Here is a 19,505-nt window from a genome sequence, read left to right as displayed (position 1 = left end):
CGTCAGTTTCACAGACATATAATTTTATTAAGCAAACAATAATTTAATGACTAAACTGTGCAAAGTGTCCTCTATGACAAGTTAGATTTTTAGAGTTCCAATTCGGTCGTAGATGTTCCTGTTTCTAATGTGACCATCCAGCTCACGGTAGTTGTCAGAGATTTTCTTTCCAAGCTCGATCTTTTTCTTAAGAGCCTTGGCCGAAGATTCTTTGTCGGGAGAAGCAACCCATTCAACAGTAGCATCCAAGAACAATTTGGTGAGATTCTTCCTTTCCTGTGTAATTCTTTCCAATGCGTCGTTGTCGGAAGACTGCAAGCCATTCAGACTAGGAGTTGGTTCCAGGTATTTCCACTCGAAATCGTCATCTCCACCGAGTTCCTTTGGAATATGCTTGATATCAATGACTTTCTCCAAGTCGCTCGTGTTTTTTGTGAAGACAATCTTAGAGGCTACCACAGGATCCAACCATGCCTTAATAACGTTCCAAATACTGCTGAATATCCATGGTGCTTTGTGAACGAACAACACACCCAGTGATTCTGGGTAGTGCGCCTCAAAACATTGAATCATGAACTTAACGGGGGCATAGTCCATATTGGACATGGAGAAACCGGAGAGATCAAAGAGGATGGAACAAGAGTCAATGGGCTCGTTCAAGAACAAACGGGCATACTCAATGACCAATAGCGTGAAATGTTCCATCTCCTCTTGGGTCTGCTGCGACGAATGGTGAAATCTGGGTCTCACAATAACCACGGGTCTTCCGGTCTTGTCGTAACCACGAATGATGGCCTTACCAAGCTCGAATTGCAACATCAAACCCTCTTTTTTCTGTTGAAAAGGAACCAATTCACCGTCCATCAACAGCTTGTCAACCTTGCTCTCGTTCGCCCTCCAGCTTAGAGTGTTAGCAATCATCTCCAAGGCCTTATCGGTATCCCATTTTCTGGCTCTAACAAATCTCAAGAGAAGATTGTCGGGTGTGTCTTGCCTCAAAAAGCTCCAGAAGAATTCCTTGGACTTTTCAGCATCAAGACCCGTGAAAGCCGCGTGGATATGCTCGTTTGTACGAAGGGTGACATTTGGATCACTGCTCATGCGATTGGAAAGGGTCTTCTCGAGTTCATTCTCAATGGACTTCGTGTGCTTGTGTCCCCTAGAGAACCTGGAAACAAGACCTCTTTTCTTCTTCTTATCCTTTGAGTCCTTGGAAGCAACCGAGATTGTGGATTTGGTGGTCCCTGATCGGTTAACGTGACTGATGGGAGCATCAAACGAGTATCCCCAGAAATGGAGAAAGTAGCCCCATATTTCCTTGAAGACCTTCTCCTGATCTGCGGTCAAAGTCTCGACTCTGCCGGATGGAAGATTCTGTGTCATCTCCTTTTTCTCGTGCTAACCAAACAGTAATTAGCGTGTCTTTGATGGCTCTAGCAAATGAAGAAATAATTCAGAATAGCTAGGTAATACCGAGAAACTTCTATATAAACGCAACGAAGACAGCAAAATAATTATTGTGAAAGAGTCTCGGAACGGGGTTTGAAGAATATCTCTCTGTTGTTGGGTTTTTAGGTGGCATCGTTCATTGAAATAATGGGTATGAGCCCAGCTGCCCGACGCGCTACATATTTCATGTGCAACCGATTTCCGGTCTAAACATAAATGAACGAGATATATCTATATATAGATATTAGTGTTGATATTTACATGTTTTATCAGTCTATTTAACAATGATCACTATCGCATCTTTCTTGACAATAACATTCTTGATTGTTTTGTCCCCAACATACTTTCTGCCATTTGCAGACTCAATCACCTTAGTGATCAGATCATCCTTCCCCAACGTCTTTTCGGCAGAGTGGGAAAACCTGAATTTTCCATTGATCATGACTTTGTAGTCGTGAGTATTTGTACCAATCAACGGTGCAGGTACCGGCCAATCAGCCTGCAGGATACTCGTCCATTCTAGGTGAGAGGCTCCGCAGTAGATCTCATAAGCCTCCTCCGCAGCAGATGGAGTCACTGGGGCCATGAGTCTGATCAGTTCCAGAAACGAATATCTCAAGACAATACCACTTATCTCTGAATTCTGGCCATCCTCAACAAGTTTGTTCGTCAACTTCATATAATCGGATATAACCGTATTTAACGTCAATGTTTTTGAAAAGGAATTGGTGACAGACACAATTGTGTTCTGCACAGTGTTGAAAAGATTTGTTTCTGCAGCATTGAGTTTGCCTAAGTCCAATTCAGGTGCAGACTTGCTATTTCCTATAGTCTCTGCTAGTGTCAGCACCTTCCTGAGCCAACGTTGAATCCCAACAATTTTTGTTTCGTCCCAATCAAGAACGTCTGTTACGGGAGCTTGGAACAAAATGTGGCCTCTGGTCGAATCAGCCCCATATTTGAGGATGCACTCCTCGGGATCAGCCCCATTGTACTTAGATTTGGACATCTTTTCAAATGTTATTGAGGCAATTTTTCCAGTCTCTTTTACCACAGGCTGAGGTCCAGTAAGATCAACCTCGTCTGGCTTCAAAAATCTCTTATTGTCAGGATTGACATATGTCTTTCCGTGAACCATTCCCTGAGTAACAAGACGTCTTATAGGTTCTCCATTAAATTCCTTATTCGTCCATTCACCTGTAGAACTAAGAAACTTGGAGACAAACCTGGTGTACAACAGATGCAGAATGGCGTGCTCCACACCACCTATATACATGTCCACTGGCAGGAGAGAGTTTGCTTTTTCTTTATCGAAAATCGCGTTGCGATTTTTAGCATCGGCATATCTGAATAGATACCAGGAGGAGTCCATAAACGTATCCATGGTGTCCGTATCTCTCTTGGCATGACCTCCGCATGAGGGACACTCACAGTTAACAAATTCTGGGATATTAGATAAAGCAGAACCATTTTTACCTACCAGAGCATCAACCTTGGGAAGCAATACTGGAAGCTGTTCATCTGGAACAGGTACCGTGCCACAATCATCGCAGTACACTATTGGAATAGGTGCACCCCAATACCTCTGTCTGCTTATGAGCCAATCTCTGATTTTGTACTTGGTGGTTGGAGTTCCCAGATTGGTAGCTACCAATTGAGATTGCATAGCTTTCAGGGCTTCTTTTGTTGTCAACCCACTGAATTTTCCAGCATTTGTGTTCAAAACGCCTTCTTTTCCCGTGTAGGGACCTTCCTCTTGGGTGCCTTCCAAAGGTTCCACTGACCTCATGATAGGAGCATTACCACCCATGTTCTGTCTCCAAAATTCGAAGTCTCTTTCATCATGAGCAGGACATCCCATCACAGCACCCTCTCCATAACCACTGATAACATATGGAGCAACAAAGACGGGTATTTTCGGTAGATCTGGATCGATGGGGTTGATCACATATAAGCCTTTGATCTGGAATCCGGCCTTGGAGTCTTCCTGTTCTGTCAGTTTTTGGTCCCTGATAAACGAACGTAAGTTATGATCACCCTCCGCCACCTCTTTCGTGATTTCATGGTCAAGTGCAAGTGCAACGTATTGCACGCTGAACAATGTATCGACCCTAGTGGTAAATGTGGTGATGCTCTGTGAGTTTGCTGATTTCTGGCTTTGCTCATTGAACAAAAATGTCACAGTGGTACCGTTACTCTCACCGATCCAATTGGTTTGCATAGTTTTAACTTCAGAGGGCCATTCTTCCAAAATGTCCAAATCAGCCTTCAACTCAGGCGCAAACTTGGTGATCCCCAAGAACCACTGCTCTAGTGATTTCTTCTCCACTAAAGCCCCTGATCTCCATGATCTTCCCTGAGCGTCTACCTGTTCATTGGCCAAAACAGTCTGGTCAATAGGGTCCCAGTTGATCTCGGCCTTCTTCTTATAGGCCAGACCATGTTCGTGCATCAGAAGAAACAACTTCTGGGTCCATTTGTAATACTCTGGATCACAAGTAGTCACCTCTCTTTCCCAGTCAAAATCTGCAAGCATAGATGCCATCTGCGACTTCATCTTGGCTATATTGCTTTTCGTCCATGTGGCCGGGTCAATCTTCCGCTCTATGGCTGCGTTCTCAGCAGGTAGTCCAAAAGCATCCCAACCCATTGGATGAACCACGTCATAACCTCTCATTCTGAAAAATCGGCTCAGCACATCCGATATAGTATACACTCTCAAATGACCCATGTGAAGTACTCCTGAGGGATATGGAAACATCGGCACTATGAACTTCTTCCCTTTTGTGGGTTGGGCCAGTTTCCGTGGGTTGATAGACGTCCCCAACGGAAGGTTCTTCCACCGTCCCAACCATTTGCTGTCCAGCTTGGATAGCTCAGTTATGGACCTTTTCATTTTTAAGTCCAGCGATAACAGCGAAGAAATACCCGAGGAATCTTTGGCTGATTAGTTGTCATGTGAAAGTCTTATTGTCCTAACTTTCTTAAACCCATCGACTTCCTCGCCAGATTCGGCATTCCCAGGCACGTGACTAGGCATCGCGCTTTTTACGTGAATTTAGTTATAATTGTTGTATTCATTAACTATCAACATAGGGATTCTTTGTTCCCTTTCTCCTTGTCCCATAATGCCTGAAAAACGGCCTGCTAGTGATGATTTAATAGAGGACTTTCTTGATTCCGAACCCGACGATTCGTTGGATGAGGACGAGAAAGGAAACCAATCTCAGAGAGGGCACAACGTGTTAGCACAGTTCACGCAGGATCCACAGGCTAACAAGAGGAGAAGACTAGCTGAGGCAATTTCCAGTTCACAGGTCTCGACAGGCTCACAGTCCAATAATGTGAGAGAGTCTACAGCTGGTGTTATTGAGTCTATCAGGATGACCAACTTCATGTGCCACAGCAACTTCGAGGTCACCTTAGGACCACAGACTAACTTCATTATCGGGAAGAACGGTAGTGGAAAGAGCGCTGTGCTCACGTGTCTATCGGTCTGTTTGGGGGCCAAGGCGAACGAAACGGATCGTGGGTCCAATTTAAAAGCCATGATCAAGAATGGTAAGAACACAGCGCGTTTATCAGTCACCTTTAAGAACGAAGGAATGGAGTCGTATTTGCCAGAGGTGTACGGAAACAGAATCATCGTTCAGCGTTTCCTGAAAAGAGATGGAACTTCGGGTTATTCCATGAAGAGTGTTGCAAATAAGACTATATCCACGAAAAAGGCAGAGCTGGACGCCATGTTGAACCATTTTGGAATCACCATCACCAATCCGATGACCGTGTTAACCCAGACAGAGGCGAAGCAGTTCTTGGCTAGTTCTACAAGTGAGCACAAGTTCAAGTACTTCATGGCTGGTACCAGGCTTGATATTGCTGTCTCCGATTGCACCAAGACTGACCAGGACCTTAAAGATGTGCGCTCCATGCTTTCTAGAAATAGCTTGATTTTGGAGGAGTCAGCAAAGAACTTCAAAGCTGCACGTGATATGTACGCCCGACTACAGTCTACGGATCAGAACAGGCAGAAATTGAGAACGCTGCTGGGTAGGATGAAGTGGTGGAAGCAACTGAAAATGCAGGAGCAACTAGATCACAAATTGGCGAATAAAGAGAAATTGCAGGCCCTGATGGACCAGGCTCGAAGGAAGGCTGATGAAGCTCAAAACTCGATGCTTGCTTTGGAGACCGAACTTCAGACCATTTCCGATACGAAGCTTGAGGCTGAATCAGAGTGCAATCGCTTGGAAGCAGTCTTGTCGAGCACAAAGGACACCGCAAAAGCTACACAGAAACAGAGCGGTGTTTTGGAAGCCAGACTCAAGGCTTGTACAGATGCAATTAAGGAGACCAACGAAAACCTTCAAACCCTGGAAAAAAGGATCAAGATGGAAGAAGAACGTTTAGAAAATAGCGATACTAGCACTACGGATGGTTTGCTGGTGCAAAAATCTGGCCTTGAAAGACAACTTACTTCACTAGACCAGGAAAAAGCCCAGCTGGCTTCTCGCAAAAAAGCAGAAATCGCCTTGCACAAAGCAAGATTGAGCGAGATAACTGAGACGATTGCCGAGAAAGATAAATACATCAAGGACCTCAGAAAGGAGCTTTCCCAGAATTTTGGTCGACAAAGGGATAAGTACTGGGCATATGGTCCTGGTTTGCGTCATCTTTTGGATGAAATACAAAGGACTAAGACTTTTCACAGCACGCCGTTTGGTCCTCTTGGATTGTCAGTATCTATGAAACCAGGTAAGGAGGGTTGGTCACAAATAGTTGAGAATGTGTTGAACAGACAAATGAGTAGTTTCTTGGTGCAAGATTTCCATGATCAGAAAATATTGTCAGGATTGTTTCGCAAACACAAATATTTTGGCGATATACTTGTCAGGCAATTAGAGACATTCGACTACAGAAACTCTTTGCCCTCCTCAGATTTGACCAGCATCATGGATGTGCTAAACTTTCAAGATGAGAATGTGAAATGTGTGTTTATCGACGAGGCCAAGATCAACTTTACATGTTTGATGACTGATCGTTCGCAAGCAGAAGAAGCACTCATAAAACGGCCCAGAAATGTGAAAGCTTTCCTGGTTCCTTATGACAGGGGTTCAGCAACCAGATTGATGTTGGGTGATAACTCTAACATTCTGGCAGATCCCATAAAGTTTGCCCCTGCCAGGAGCTCCAAATTGGGGTCAAGTGATCCAGAAGAAGCGCTCAAGCAGGAGGTTGCCCGTCAACAACAGGAGATGAATGAGTTGATTGCAGAGAAGACTACACTGATTGCATCCAGCAATACCGAAAAGGCTGGTATTGAGAAGTCATTGAAGCAAATTACGCATAAGATCACTGAGACAACAGATGAATTAAATGATCTGATTGCGCTCATAGAAGATGAAAGTACAGATAGCGGTAAGCTTAAAGGGCTTACCGAAGACAGAGATGACTACATTTCTCGAAACATTGCCCATAATGAGACGTTGACTGCATTGAAGGCAGAAAGGGAAAACAACGGTAACAGACTCATGGGAATCGAAGCTCGTTACAGGGCCGAGAAGGAAGCTCTCAAAGCACAGCAGCAACGTGTTTCTGATCTCAAGAAACTTATGGAGGAACGCCACGACAAGCTCGCTGAATTTGAGGGTGAATCCAATCATTATACCATTAGTTATAAGCAAAAGAGTGAAAAGATGGAGATTCTGGAGAATACCATCATGGCTTTGGAAGAAAACTGTGGTGATTTGCACCGGGCCGCGGCGCAGGTTTGCACTCTTGAAGAGTCTGGTGCCAACACTGAAACTCAGACAGAAGACTCTATCAGGCAGGAATACGTCGCAACGAAAGAGGCCGTGGACTCCATTGAGAAGTCATTAGGAATGACCAGAGAGCAGGTGATCAGCGACGTCAAGGCGAAGCGTGAAAAATATCTACATGCGAAACAGAGTCTGGGTGAGGCCCAATCAATGGCTGAGAAACTGGGTGAATCTTTACGTGAAAGAAAGCAGAATCTCAAGACTACTCGCAAGAGACTCTGTATGGAAGTGAATGAAGCATTCCAGCAGGCGCTCTCAATCAGGGCATTTGTGGGAGAACTCGAGTTTGACTTTGAGAATGGAAAGCTATCCATGATGGTATCTACCAAGCCGGGGGAGAAGAAGAGAATGGTTGAGTCTCTTTCTGGAGGAGAAAAGTCGTTTACCCAGATTGCATTCTTACTGGCATTATGGAAACCGATGCAGAGCAGAATCCGTGGACTTGACGAATTTGACGTGTTTATGGATCAAATTAACAGAAGGCTGTCGCTGAAGATGATCCTGGACAAGGTGAGCAAGAATCCATACTGTCAGACCCTGTTCATCACCCCATTGGATGTCGGTGATGTTCCTGGTGTTGATTCTCCTACGGTGCACATCCATCAGATCGCAGATCCCGAGAGAAATGTTGCATGAGTGATTGATGATCAGCACCTCACTTGACGGCCTACTCACAACTGCATGTCAAACATCTATATATGGCCGCCATAACAAATTTTCAATTTAGGTTTCGTCACTTGCGTCTAATTTTATATTTTTTGAGGCACCCGCCATGATAAGTAGATAAGCCATATCACGTGCTCAAGAAAAGGATTTACAGAGAGGCTGACGCACTCGGCCCGAGAGGCTGTGCACTTGGCCTAGACAACAACTCACGGATCCCGCCAGGTGACGACGTTGAATCTATTTACTTTTTATATGCTTGGACATCTCGATATTTTGCTGATACCTGCTTTTGTTTGCACCTTTACGTCTACCAATAAACTTCTCCTCCTTTAGATCTCCCGAACCACGTGCGCCTGACCTGAAATTATTTTTCAACTGCACCGCCCAGCCTGCACGGCAGATCGCTCCGTGCTGTGCACGACGATCGTCTCAAGATTTTTCTGCGAAATGCTGTGTGTACCCGATGGGCTATGGTATTGCTAAACATAGCCATTCCTGTGTTGCATGTTAACGTCCCCTGTACACTTTTATCTTTTCGTACCGAACAAGGTGATTTTTTTTAACATTGTCATTTTTACTATCAAGTTCTTGTCCTGAGTGGGCTTTCTGTGCTTTTCTTTCTTCTGATTCGATATACTTTGCATAACTGGTCTAGTTATCTCTACAATCTGACTTGCCATGGTTTCACCCAGGGTGAAACGCATACGCATAATACTCCTGGTTGTCGGAGTGATATTAGTCTCAACCATCATTCACACTACTGCCAGTCCCAATTACAAGGAACTCCTCACTTTTGATAGCCCATTTTCTCTTTACAGCAACAGATTAACAGGCCAGGGTAAGTCCCAGGATGATTCCGGCACCCAAGAAGATGACAACGTGTTAAAGCCGGAGGACGAATCCCACAAGAACAAGTTTGGCGAAGCTGCGTTTGGCGGCGATGATGCAGCCCATGATTTGGGCGGTAATGGGAAGCTTGTCAAGGATTCCGTTTCTCTATTGGCGAAAATCCTGGCCGAAGCGAAGCCGACTTCTGCTCCACTTGTCAAATACAACAATGATGAGAAGGCTGCTGAGCTCTTTCACACTAATGAGGATTTCCACTTCAGTGAGGAGTATCTTTCGCATTTGCTTGTAGTTGACGATGATACGGTCAAGGATCTCACCAAGAAACACCAGCTGTTTGTGCAGAAGGCTTTCGTCGACAACAAGTTCCCTGTATTCGGTGACTCCAAGAAAACTGCATCCGGAAGAGGTATAGTTATTGTTGGAGGTGGTGATTACAATTGGCTGACTCTTTTGAATATCAACCAATTGAGAACAACTGGATGCACTTTACCGGTCGAAGTCTACATTGCCAACGCTGATGATTATGAGAAAGCATTCTGCGATGAAATTTTGCCAGAGTTGAACGCCAAGTGTGTTCTGGGTCACAAAGAGATCCCCAGCGGATTGCGCAATAGTGAAGCGATTAGTGGATTCCAGTACAAGTTGTACGCTTTTTTCGCGAGTTCTTTCCAGGAGATTCTCTTTTTGGATTCGGATAATGTCGTTGTGCGAGACCCCACTCCCATGTTTGATAGCAAGCCCTACCTGAAGACTGGCTTGGTTTTATGGCCTGATTGCTGGTCCCGTACTACTCATCCAAAGTATTACAGCATAGCTGGCATCAAAGTGGGCGACAAACCGGATCGAGGCCAGTTTAAGAACGAGAAAGATCCAAGGAACTGGAACTACCATGATCTCCCAGGCACACTGCCCAATCCAGCCAGTGAAACTGGTATGATTATCCTGGATAAGAAGAGACAAGTTCAGACTCTACTTCTTGCTTTATACTACAACTTCTATGGACCTGACTTTTACTACCCTCTGTTAACTCAAGGCGGAGCCGGCGAAGGAGACAAGGACACATTTCCAGCCGCTGCGCATGCTCTGGCGCAACCATACTACCAGGTGAAAGCGCCGTTCTCGTTTATTGGGTACCATGATAGTGAAGGGTTCCACTCCAAGGCTCTTGGTCACTACGATCCAGGCCAGGATTACAGCAAATTTTTGTCAAAGGACAAAAAAGAAAAGGAAAAGGAGCTTGATCTTATGTTTATGCACCTATCATATCCCAAGCTTTTCCCCTACACGCTCGATCTGGAGCTGAAGGCGGAAAACGGTGACCAGAGAAGACTGTACCTGAGCTCTACAGAGAAATCTGGATATGACTTTGAGCTTCAGATGTGGAACATATTTACACAGTTACTATGCGAGGACTACAAATTGGACAAGAAGACCTCTTCACTGGAACTCAGTGAGAGAATGAGATCGAAGGCAAGGAAGCTGAAAGTTGCACAGAAATCGGATGCGAAACAGGCATGCTCCTCGCTGCACCTTCCGCATCTTAAGCACTTGAGAGCTAACCCAGAAAAGTGAAAGCAATCATTATCTGAGAGTATTGTGAGAGTATCTTCAATGTTCGGATCCAAAGTCTCTGTGTTCTATGTGAATTTGTGGGAATTTAGAATTAGTTACTGTCCGGTCAAATGGACTGTTTGCTATATAGCGTTATAGAACCTCAATTAATATCACTGTGCAACAAATTAATCTTGTGGTCTCGTAGGGTTTGAATTCTCACACATCCAGTGCTCTTATGTCTCTGAACACAGCACTCCAAGATTCCCGGGTGTTCAAAGCACTAGAAAACGTGCCCAAGAAACCAACAACTATATCCGGCAAACAACCTTCAGGCAACGACCAATGAACTGTCAGTGGGAGGTTTGCAAGATTTGAGACAAGACCACGCGAGAATGCTGAGTTCTCCAACAATGGTATCCTGCTCCCGTTACGGATCGAAATCACGTACTCTTTGGCCAGTTTGACCACCTCCAAAACCACGTAAATCGCCCACAATCGCGAACTCACCACGTAGTACCAAAGACCAACTTCGCCAGCAACTGAGTCAGGATGGTGTGTCCATTTGTGGTCTGCCAGAAACCCCACGTTCTCGAGGGGTTGGTATGCCACAATGGAAACGACGTCTATGTAATTCAGCCATCTTGACACCCGTGACTGGCCCGATTTTCTAGTCTGTTTGATTTCTGAGATCCCAAAAGCAGTAAGTGCCGGAATTCCCCACAGTCGCACGAATATCCGGATGTCGGAGATGTAGTTGGAGATACTGCGTAGTTTGGATGATGTGATGTCAAGGGCATTGACCTGTGGTTCTATGGCTTCAGGTTCTTTTGCCTCCTTGTTATCAAGTCGACTGCTCCATGATAGAAGAGTTGGTTCAACATGATTTTTCAAGCTTCCAAATGCGGATCTCTTGAGCGAAGTCAGCACAAGTGCCAGCAGCTTTCTTAGCACTATCTTGAGGTGCTTGATAAGCGTGGGCCGCATACGTATCACCTCCGCTATGAACAAAAAGAAGTAGCATATTGTTGAAAGCGTTGAATCCAGAGCGACAGGATCGGCCAGGGGACTTGATACAGTTAGTAAGTCGAAATCTTAGTGCTTGTTGTGTTGGACTGGTCAAACTCACCCATTGAGATGGTTGTAGAATTCCTCGTTGGTGAGCAATCTACACAGATACGCCAGTCTTCTGCCAGCTCTGTTTGCGATCCTAGACGGTGCCAATTTGGATATTGCAACCATTTTCACGTTCAAAAGCTGTATATCTTAACTAACTCTGATCTGCTTAGACCGTCCAATATATATCAATCTACAAGCTCCTCGGGTTCGAAAATAAGGCATGTGCCATGGAGGGGGCTCTGCGGCATCCACATGCCTATTTGGGACATCGAATGCACCCCCTTCACCATAACCAATTTCTACCAAAGATCATTAATGATGGTATAACATTTGGAACTAAGCTAAGTTATTCAACGGGGAGCAATATCCAGTCCATCATCCGATAACTCATCAGAATCATCATCAATTTCGAACTCAGCAGTAGCTTCCTCGGCACGTAGCATATCATCGAGCTCTAACGCATCGCGGGGCATCTCCAAAGACCGGAGCGGCTTATACTTTGGCCTCAAATCCAGTATTGTTTTCTTGCTGAAAACGCGTTTAAAAGCATCCACGATGGTCTTGCGCTTTGATTTTCCAAACAAAAGATATAACACCACCAAAAGAAGCGCAAGAAACGAAAGTGACCCATACATCCTGTGGTCGGAGATGGTGATCCACGTATCTTCGGTAGAATCAGCCTCTCCACCAGTGACCTCATTTTGCGTATCGATATTATTCTGAGAACCATCTTTAGACTCCGAGAAGGCCGGTCTCGCGGCCACTCCCTTGACCTCTGCGCCGTTTACAAACACGTTTGGAGACGTTCCCTTGAAGTAACCCACCTCGAACTCATCTCCGTAGATGGCTCTTGCGTATTCTGAACTGGCATATAAAACCGCTCTTCCCAATGTCCAAGTGAACTCGTAACCATTCACCAATGTGGTCACACTGAGAGGTTTGTCAGAATCAGCTGTGTCAGATCCCAGGGCAGGGAACCCTAAACCACGATGGAGTACACTCAGCACCCAACTCGACTTGAAACACAGTTGCTTCAGATCTGTATCTGTCAGGTCAGACAATGCATTTGTGTCATCGTTGTCCCGGTTGTTCAGTTTATCCAACTCCGTCCATGTCATTTCGCAAACGCGTTTTGTCTCTGTGCTGAACGCCTCGTAGGAATACGCTCCACCGCTCTTGATGTCCTCAAACTTTAAAAGGTGAGATATCGCGTCCCAATAACCGGAAACTCCAACAAAGCGGTCCACATTGAAGTCGAAACTAGGAATCGAGTCGCTAAGCAGACAGGAAGAAACTTCCTGGGGCTCATTTGTAGAACACGATGATGTCTCGCTATGCTCGGTACTTGTCAGCAAAGGATACATCAGTTTCATGCACTGCTCGAAATCACCGGATCCTTCCACCTGGGGGTCATCATCCTTGATGAGCCCCTTTGGCAAACACGGATCATGGATAATGCCGCCATTACCCGCACCAGTGCTTTCAGCCTGCTCCTTCAAGGTGTCTATGTACTTGTTATGAGCCTGGTTAATTCCATAACCAAGGAAACTGGCACAGAAGATTCCATAATCCAATCCAGGACCGAGCTTGATGTTGTACAGAGCCGAAGAATGCTCAGTGGCTTCTTCTTGGTTCGGCTGAAACGATATTTGCGTGGAAGCTCCTCCCATATCAAGAAGACCATATGTTGCACTTGAGTCCTGGAATGTGTTCATGAGATAGTTCATGGCGATCCAACCGTACAAACCTTCCACCTCTCCGTCTATGATGTTCATGTGAGAGGCGCAGTCCGGCAGATAGAAGTTGTACTTCTGAGATATGTAGTCACAGGTCGTCTTCAAAACCTCCTCTTGTTCACGAGGAGTTAATAGTCTCATTCCAGCGGTAGCGTGCAAGAACACGGGTGTTCTGCTTTGCTGAGACTCCGGTACCACGTCTGATACGGCATCAAGGAGATACTTGATGTGCTTGCTGCCCACCTTCTTGGGCTTGTCCTTATAGGCTGAAAGTCCAGGCTTAATCTTTTTCCTCCAGTTTTTTTCAGTTGTAATCACTGGAACGTCCATTTTGGTTACCTTTTGATCGCCTTTAGCTATGCCATTGGCTTCGGACTTATTGTTGTCTGTGTCTTCTTTTGAGGGGGGCTTGTTTTCTTGGTTTTCCACCTCATCATCTTCGGAATCTTCATCAGAATCATCCTCTTTGGTATCGTTATCATTGTCTTCATCATCAGTATCATCCTTCGTACCATCCTTGGCATTAATATCTATTCTCTTCAACAACTCAACCCTTGGTGCAGGTCCCTTGTCCTCATCCGCAGATACCAACGATTCTGGGTCCAGCCAATTGTACACATAAGCCCTCGAACCTTTGGATCCAGCATCAATAACGACAATGTAGTTGTACGGAATACCACTCTTGTCCAAGACTGGGCCCTGCTTGTTCGACTTTCTCTTAGCTATGTGAGGCATTGCAGAGCTTCTTGAATTTGGACTAAATTCGAGCGTGGAACTAGCGAAATATCAAAAATTGTATACGATGGATAGTATAGAGCTCAAGGCGATCGCGTGGATACTAAGTTCTTTGTCCAGATCGGCACCTTGTCGTAATCGCGGGACTGGCTTATGCGCATGAGCCTCTTCAAGCTCTCCATCTTGGTTTGCGGCCCTGTGCCATTTTCCACGTCGCGTATCAGCCTGCACAGCCATAAATTCGCCAATTAAAGATTCTCCTACCCACGACAGCCTAATTTCATCTGAAGCTGCCGAGATCTGGGGGTTGGTTACTGAAGAACATCATCTCCGCGAGTATATTCAGCTCAATTTAACAATCTTTTTTCTCGAACAATCTCTCCTAGATGTACGGTGGTTTTCCAGGTGGTAATCAGCAACAGCGTGGCTACCCCGGTTCCAACGGGGCAACTTACGGTGGCCAGCAGGCTAATCAGGGTTACTCCCGTCCGGCATACGCGCCTCCAAATCAGCAGCAACAGTACGATTTTGGCTACGGTCAAAATGGCTACTCTCAGCAACAGTTCCAGCAGCAAGGTCAGGAGTACAACAGACCAGCAGCTGCTCCGCAAGGATGGTCCTCGCAACAGATCCAAGAGCAGGCCAACTCCCAATCTGTCTACCAGCAGCACCAGCCAAACCAGGGAGTTAGGCTCCAGCAGGCATCAGGTGGATTGCAGACCCCAAGCGCACAGCCCCAGAGTTTTGGTGTTAACGGCTACAACTACCAATATTCCACGTGTACCGGACGGAAGAAGGCTTTGCTGGTCGGTATCAACTACATCGGCACCAACAACCAGTTGAATGGATGTATCAACGATGTCACCAACGTATCCCAATTTCTGGAACGCAACTGCGGGTTCACCAAAGATAACATGGTAATCTTGGTGGAGACCAACACCAATAGAAGAGCGGTGCCATTGAGACAGAACATCATCGATGGTATGAAATGGTTGGTTAAGGATGCCAAGCCAAACGACTCTCTCTTCTTCCATTACTCGGGTCATGGTGGTCAAACTAAGGACCTGGATGGTGACGAGTACGATGGAAATGATGAGACTATCTATCCTCTTGATTTTGAACAGAGTGGTATGATTGTGGACGACGAAATGCACCAGTTATTGGTGGACACATTGCCAGCCGGAGTTCGGTTGACTGCCTTGTTCGACTCGTGTCATTCAGGTTCTGCTCTTGATCTTCCATATTCATATTCCACTCGTGGTGTAGAGAAGGAACCCAATCTTGCCAAAGAGGCCGGTGAGGGTTTGCTCGGTGCTGTCACCTCTTACATGCAGGGCGACATGTCCGGTGTTCTCAGCAAGGCTACTGGATTGTTTGGTCTTTTGACAAGCGGTGGCCCTAACCAGGCTGCTATCGACAAGACCAAGCAGACTAAAACCTCTGCGGCCGATGTGATCATGATCTCTGGATGTAAGGATGATCAGACATCAGCAGATGCGAAGGAGAATGGTGTCTCCACTGGTGCAATGAGTTACTCGTTCATTACCGTCATGAGTTCTGGTCAAGAGCAGTCATATCTGACTCTTTTGCAGAACATGAGAAAGGTTTTGAGTGGAAAGTATACGCAAAAGCCTCAGTTGAGTGCTTCTCATCCAATCGACACCAATCTCAAGTTTATAGTGTAACGGATAAGTCAAAAGCAAATATGTATCTGAATAATTTTTAGATATACCCATATATATCCATATGTATGAACTTGAATTCTGTACTGCAATTTATTCTTTTTCCATTTATTGCATTTTTCTCCAAATTTTCATAAAAAAACCAAAAAAACATTATATTATCATAACAAGCAAAAACATGAACTAGGCAGCAATCTCAATTTCAGTAGGAAGGGAGAGGCAGAATCGCCTGTTTAATATAGTCTATATTATAACACAGCTTGAACCTTCCTGAACCTCCTGATCAGCCGTAGGATTCTGCTGCTCCTCAATAGCACCCACTATTATTTCAAAGGCTCTGGACACCTTTTCGTTTTGCTTAGCCGAACACTCGATGTAAGGGCATCCGCCAAACTCCTGGGCCAGATCTTTCAGATCTTGCTGAGATACCTGTCTTTGTAGATTGAGATCGCTTTTGTTTCCCACTATGACCATTGGGATCTGATCTTGGCCCGTGCTGTCCAGGATTTTATCTCTGATGATTTTGAGCATGTCGAAGCTGGACCTAGAGGTTATGGAGTACACCAGCACGTAACCATGGATGCCAATGAGGTGTTTTTGGTTCATCATGGAAAATTCATCCTGGCCAGCGGTATCCAGGATTTCGATAGAGTATTCGAATCCCTTGTAGTTGACGGTTTTCCCCAGCTGATTTTCGATCGTTGGGTAGTACGACTCGTTGAAATGCTCCTCCACAAATTGCACCGTCAGGGAAGACTTGCCAACGGCCCTGGCGCCCACCACTGCCACCTTGCGTTCTCTAGACACTGAAGAATATGCCATCACAACACCAAAAACAGTTGTGAACTGATTTCTATTCTTGAAACAGTTGAAGGGAAGAAAAGAAGAAAGAGAAAATTAGCCACTAAAGTGAAAGAAAAGCCGCTGTGGCTACGGGGGCCTGAATTCGCAAGTCATCGTTTCCCGAATGGGCACGGCGGATATCTGCTCGGCTGGTTAATGTGAGTCGCCGTCTCTTGTCGATTTCATACAACCTAAATTGTGTTGCAAATATAATAATTGAATCCATTTACAATGTCCGTTTTATCAAAGCCTTTGAAAATTGCGCTTTTGCAGCTTAGTGCTGGTGCCAATAAGCAGGCCAATCTATCCAAGGTCAGGGAGTACATCGCAAAGGCCATTAAGGAGAATTCGTCGCTGGACTTGATCATGTTGCCAGAGTGCTTCAATTCGCCTTACTCTGTTTCAGAATTCCCCAAATACGCTGAGAACATACCCAATGGTGAGACCACCAAGTTTTTGTCGGATATTGCCAAGGAATATGGTATCTTAGTAATCGGTGGTTCGTACCCTGAACGTGGACAGGATGACAAAATCTACAACACATCTGTTTCCTTTAACAGACAGGGTGAAATTATTGCCAAGCATCGCAAGGCTCATCTGTTTGACATCGATATCCCAGGTGGAATTACTTTTAAGGAGAGTATTAGTCTGACAGGTGGAGACAAGGCCACTGTCTTTTCCCTCCCCGACTTCGGTGCCATAGGTCTTGGAATCTGCTACGACATTCGTTTCCCTGAATTGGCTGCGATTGCTGCAAGACCTCCCCAGAACTCGTTTGCCATGTTCTACCCAGGTGCTTTCAACACCACCACTGGACCATTGCACTGGCACCTTCTGGCCAGAGCAAGAGCGGTGGACAACCAGGTCTTTGTTATTCTGTGTTCTCCTTCTAGAGACATCACCAGCGGATATCATGCGTATGGCCATTCTCTTGTGGTCGATCCAATGGGGAATATCATTGCTGAGGCGGGTGAGGCTGATGAGATTGTGTACGCTGAGCTGGACCCAGAGCTGATCACCAAGGCTAGGGCAGGTATTCCTGTTACCATCCAGAGGAGATTTGAAATCTACGACGACGTTGCCAAGGACGCGAAAATAAGCGATATTTAAGTTAATATTTTAAGTCGAAAGCACCATAATTAGGCATCGCTAATGGGAGCCCTCTGCAGATTCAATGCGATTGCCTAAACGGGTAATTTGCAAAGGCATCTCATCTTACTCTGACACAACACTGAAACCGAACAACAAATGTTCAGCGCGTATATGGATACGATTTTGGCGTTTGTGGTTGTTCCGACATTGATATCATCATCAGAAGATGTTGCGGAAAAACAGCTTGGACTCTATTGACACATCTTCCATAGGGACGCCGTCTCTACAGCCCACTATCAGCAGACAGAGAATAGATCACTATGACTACCTCGCCAAAATCATACTTGTTGGTCCGTCTGGATGTGGCAAATCCAGTTTGTTCCATAGATTCATGAAAGGTGGTTGGAATACGCTGACGTCTCAGACCATTGGGGTAGAGTTTTCTTCAAAGATACTTAGTCTCGGTCCCTCCAACGTGGATAACGTCAAGATGAAGATGCAGCTCTGGGACACTGCCGGCCAAGAGAGGTTCCGGTCACTCACGAGAGGTTATTACCGGGGATCTGCTGGAGTCATTTTGGTATATGATGTAATGGATAAAAAGTCTTTTGCTATGATGCGTGAATTTATGATAGACATCAAGAATCTTACCGAGTCAACGGTTTCTATAGTGCTGGTTGCCAATAAGTGTGATCTGCTGGATTCGCCCGAAGTTAATCCCGATGAACTGGTGACAAAAGAGGAGGCTCTGGAATTTTGTTTGGAGTACTCTCGTGAACTGGCCACTGAAATTCCACTAGTGTACGCTAGTGCGCTGAAAAACGTTAACGTTACTGAGAGCTTCGAGAAGTTGGGCTACAGTGTTTTGACAAAGGTTGAATTGGGAACTTTGGATCCCGAGAATGTTAATAGTGGGGTCCAATATGGTGATTTTCCATTTTACTCGGAGGTGGGCAACAGTTCAGTGCTCACTGTTTCCACAGATCATAGGAAGAGGGCTCTTGCTGCACTACGAAAGAAGCAGAGCTTAACTTTGAGTTTGAACCTCAGTGAGGATGAAGAGCGCACTGGCTGGACATGTTGTGGATGGTAAGTGCATATTTACGAATGGCTGGAGTTTTGTAGTAATTGTTAATGTTTTGGATGGAACTGTTTTTTATATCTCGCTTAGTTTATTTTGCGGCTCATATTTGAGTCTTCTGCACTACCTAGTTTTGATCAGTGATCTTCGCCTCACAATCTTGAGACTCACATGACAACTATCTTCTTTCTATCTCAATTCAGCGGCAGACAACGCAATGTTTGAGCAGGTGAGGGGCTATATACGCCTTCATAAGCACGATGCAGCCGAATCCTTCAGGGACACGTTTTCTCCGTCGCGGATCTTCGCCCAGATCGTGCTCCTCCAGATCTTCTACTACTCGGTGGCATTCATACTTTTTTATTTCACAGCATCAGTTGCCGGTTACACGTTCGATTTTGGCTGGATTTTCTCGTGGGAGCTGATATCGTTTGGAAACACTCTTGGATGGACTTTGAGTCTTTTGTGGTTAATAGATTCTTTGATATGTGTGATGTTTATGACTGTTATAGTGGGGAGGAGTAAACTTGCGTGGGATTTTGCACTCACAATACATGCTGTGAACCTCCCTGTGTGCTGGTTATACTCGGGCTCATTTCCAAAACATGCTATGTGGTGGTTTTTGCAATCAGTGTCTAGTGCGCTGATGGTTGGTCTTGGTACCTGGACCACCAGGTGGAAGGAGCTGAGAGAAACGTTCTTTGAGGGTTTACTGGACCCTGAAACTGGTCGCGTTGCAGACATTGAGTCTGCTAAACCTTCTGAATCCATTCCGATGCAGAACTTACAGCCAGAGTGAAAGAGCCAAAAAAATCAAGAACATGTGTTCGGATGTGTATTATAGACTTAACATATGACAGCATTACAGTTATGGCATTACGTA

At 45.3% G+C, this 19,505-nt stretch overlaps 11 protein-coding genes across 11 annotated transcripts; 6 read left to right on the top strand and 5 right to left on the bottom strand.

Moving 5' to 3' along the window:
* Nucleotides 1-81: 81 nt before the first annotated feature.
* Nucleotides 82-1,383, bottom strand: KUCA_T00001691001 (uncharacterized protein; the record flags this gene model as incomplete). Its single annotated transcript, XM_022603897.1, has 1 exon — nt 82-1,383. The coding sequence occupies one exon, from the start codon at nt 1,381-1,383 to the stop codon at nt 82-84; it is 1,302 nt and encodes a 433-aa protein (XP_022457732.1).
* A 340-nt stretch (nt 1,384-1,723) lies between these two features.
* KUCA_T00001690001 (uncharacterized protein) lies at nt 1,724-4,345 on the bottom strand (the record flags this gene model as incomplete). The annotated part of the gene is made up of 1 exon (XM_022603895.1): nt 1,724-4,345. The coding sequence occupies one exon, from the start codon at nt 4,343-4,345 to the stop codon at nt 1,724-1,726; it is 2,622 nt and encodes an 873-aa protein (XP_022457731.1).
* A 232-nt stretch (nt 4,346-4,577) lies between these two features.
* On the top strand, nt 4,578-7,904 carry KUCA_T00001689001 (uncharacterized protein; the record flags this gene model as incomplete). The annotated part of the gene is made up of 1 exon (XM_022603894.1): nt 4,578-7,904. The coding sequence occupies one exon, from the start codon at nt 4,578-4,580 to the stop codon at nt 7,902-7,904; it is 3,327 nt and encodes a 1,108-aa protein (XP_022457730.1).
* A 708-nt stretch (nt 7,905-8,612) lies between these two features.
* Nucleotides 8,613-10,355, top strand: KUCA_T00001688001 (uncharacterized protein; the record flags this gene model as incomplete). The annotated part of the gene is made up of 1 exon (XM_022603893.1): nt 8,613-10,355. The coding sequence occupies one exon, from the start codon at nt 8,613-8,615 to the stop codon at nt 10,353-10,355; it is 1,743 nt and encodes a 580-aa protein (XP_022457729.1).
* A 198-nt stretch (nt 10,356-10,553) lies between these two features.
* KUCA_T00001687001 (uncharacterized protein) lies at nt 10,554-11,576 on the bottom strand (the record flags this gene model as incomplete). Its single annotated transcript, XM_022603892.1, has 2 exons — nt 10,554-11,403; nt 11,464-11,576. The coding sequence occupies 2 exons, from the start codon at nt 11,574-11,576 to the stop codon at nt 10,554-10,556; spliced, it is 963 nt and encodes a 320-aa protein (XP_022457728.1).
* A 227-nt stretch (nt 11,577-11,803) lies between these two features.
* Nucleotides 11,804-13,924, bottom strand: KUCA_T00001686001 (uncharacterized protein; the record flags this gene model as incomplete). The annotated part of the gene is made up of 1 exon (XM_022603891.1): nt 11,804-13,924. The coding sequence occupies one exon, from the start codon at nt 13,922-13,924 to the stop codon at nt 11,804-11,806; it is 2,121 nt and encodes a 706-aa protein (XP_022457727.1).
* A 386-nt stretch (nt 13,925-14,310) lies between these two features.
* Nucleotides 14,311-15,609, top strand: KUCA_T00001685001 (uncharacterized protein; the record flags this gene model as incomplete). The annotated part of the gene is made up of 1 exon (XM_022603890.1): nt 14,311-15,609. One exon carries the CDS (start codon nt 14,311-14,313, stop codon nt 15,607-15,609), a length of 1,299 nt encoding a protein of 432 aa, XP_022457726.1.
* A 240-nt stretch (nt 15,610-15,849) lies between these two features.
* On the bottom strand, nt 15,850-16,428 carry KUCA_T00001684001 (uncharacterized protein; the record flags this gene model as incomplete). The annotated part of the gene is made up of 1 exon (XM_022603889.1): nt 15,850-16,428. One exon carries the CDS (start codon nt 16,426-16,428, stop codon nt 15,850-15,852), a length of 579 nt encoding a protein of 192 aa, XP_022457725.1.
* Nucleotides 16,429-16,680: 252 nt separating this feature from the next.
* On the top strand, nt 16,681-17,559 carry KUCA_T00001683001 (uncharacterized protein; the record flags this gene model as incomplete). Its single annotated transcript, XM_022603888.1, has 1 exon — nt 16,681-17,559. One exon carries the CDS (start codon nt 16,681-16,683, stop codon nt 17,557-17,559), a length of 879 nt encoding a protein of 292 aa, XP_022457724.1.
* Nucleotides 17,560-17,767: 208 nt separating this feature from the next.
* On the top strand, nt 17,768-18,634 carry KUCA_T00001682001 (uncharacterized protein; the record flags this gene model as incomplete). The annotated part of the gene is made up of 1 exon (XM_022603887.1): nt 17,768-18,634. The coding sequence occupies one exon, from the start codon at nt 17,768-17,770 to the stop codon at nt 18,632-18,634; it is 867 nt and encodes a 288-aa protein (XP_022457723.1).
* A 205-nt stretch (nt 18,635-18,839) lies between these two features.
* On the top strand, nt 18,840-19,421 carry KUCA_T00001681001 (uncharacterized protein; the record flags this gene model as incomplete). The annotated part of the gene is made up of 1 exon (XM_022603886.1): nt 18,840-19,421. One exon carries the CDS (start codon nt 18,840-18,842, stop codon nt 19,419-19,421), a length of 582 nt encoding a protein of 193 aa, XP_022457722.1.
* Between the last annotated feature and the right edge of the window lie 84 nt (nt 19,422-19,505).

Source organism: Kuraishia capsulata, genomic scaffold (assembly GCF_000576695.1).
Source record: "Kuraishia capsulata CBS 1993 genomic scaffold, Kuraishia_capsulata_scaffold_2, whole genome shotgun sequence".
Lineage (NCBI taxonomy): Eukaryota > Fungi > Ascomycota > Pichiomycetes > Pichiales > Pichiaceae > Kuraishia > Kuraishia capsulata.
Note: the sequence above shows the minus strand (reverse complement) of the source record. Positions and strands in the feature narration are given on the sequence as shown.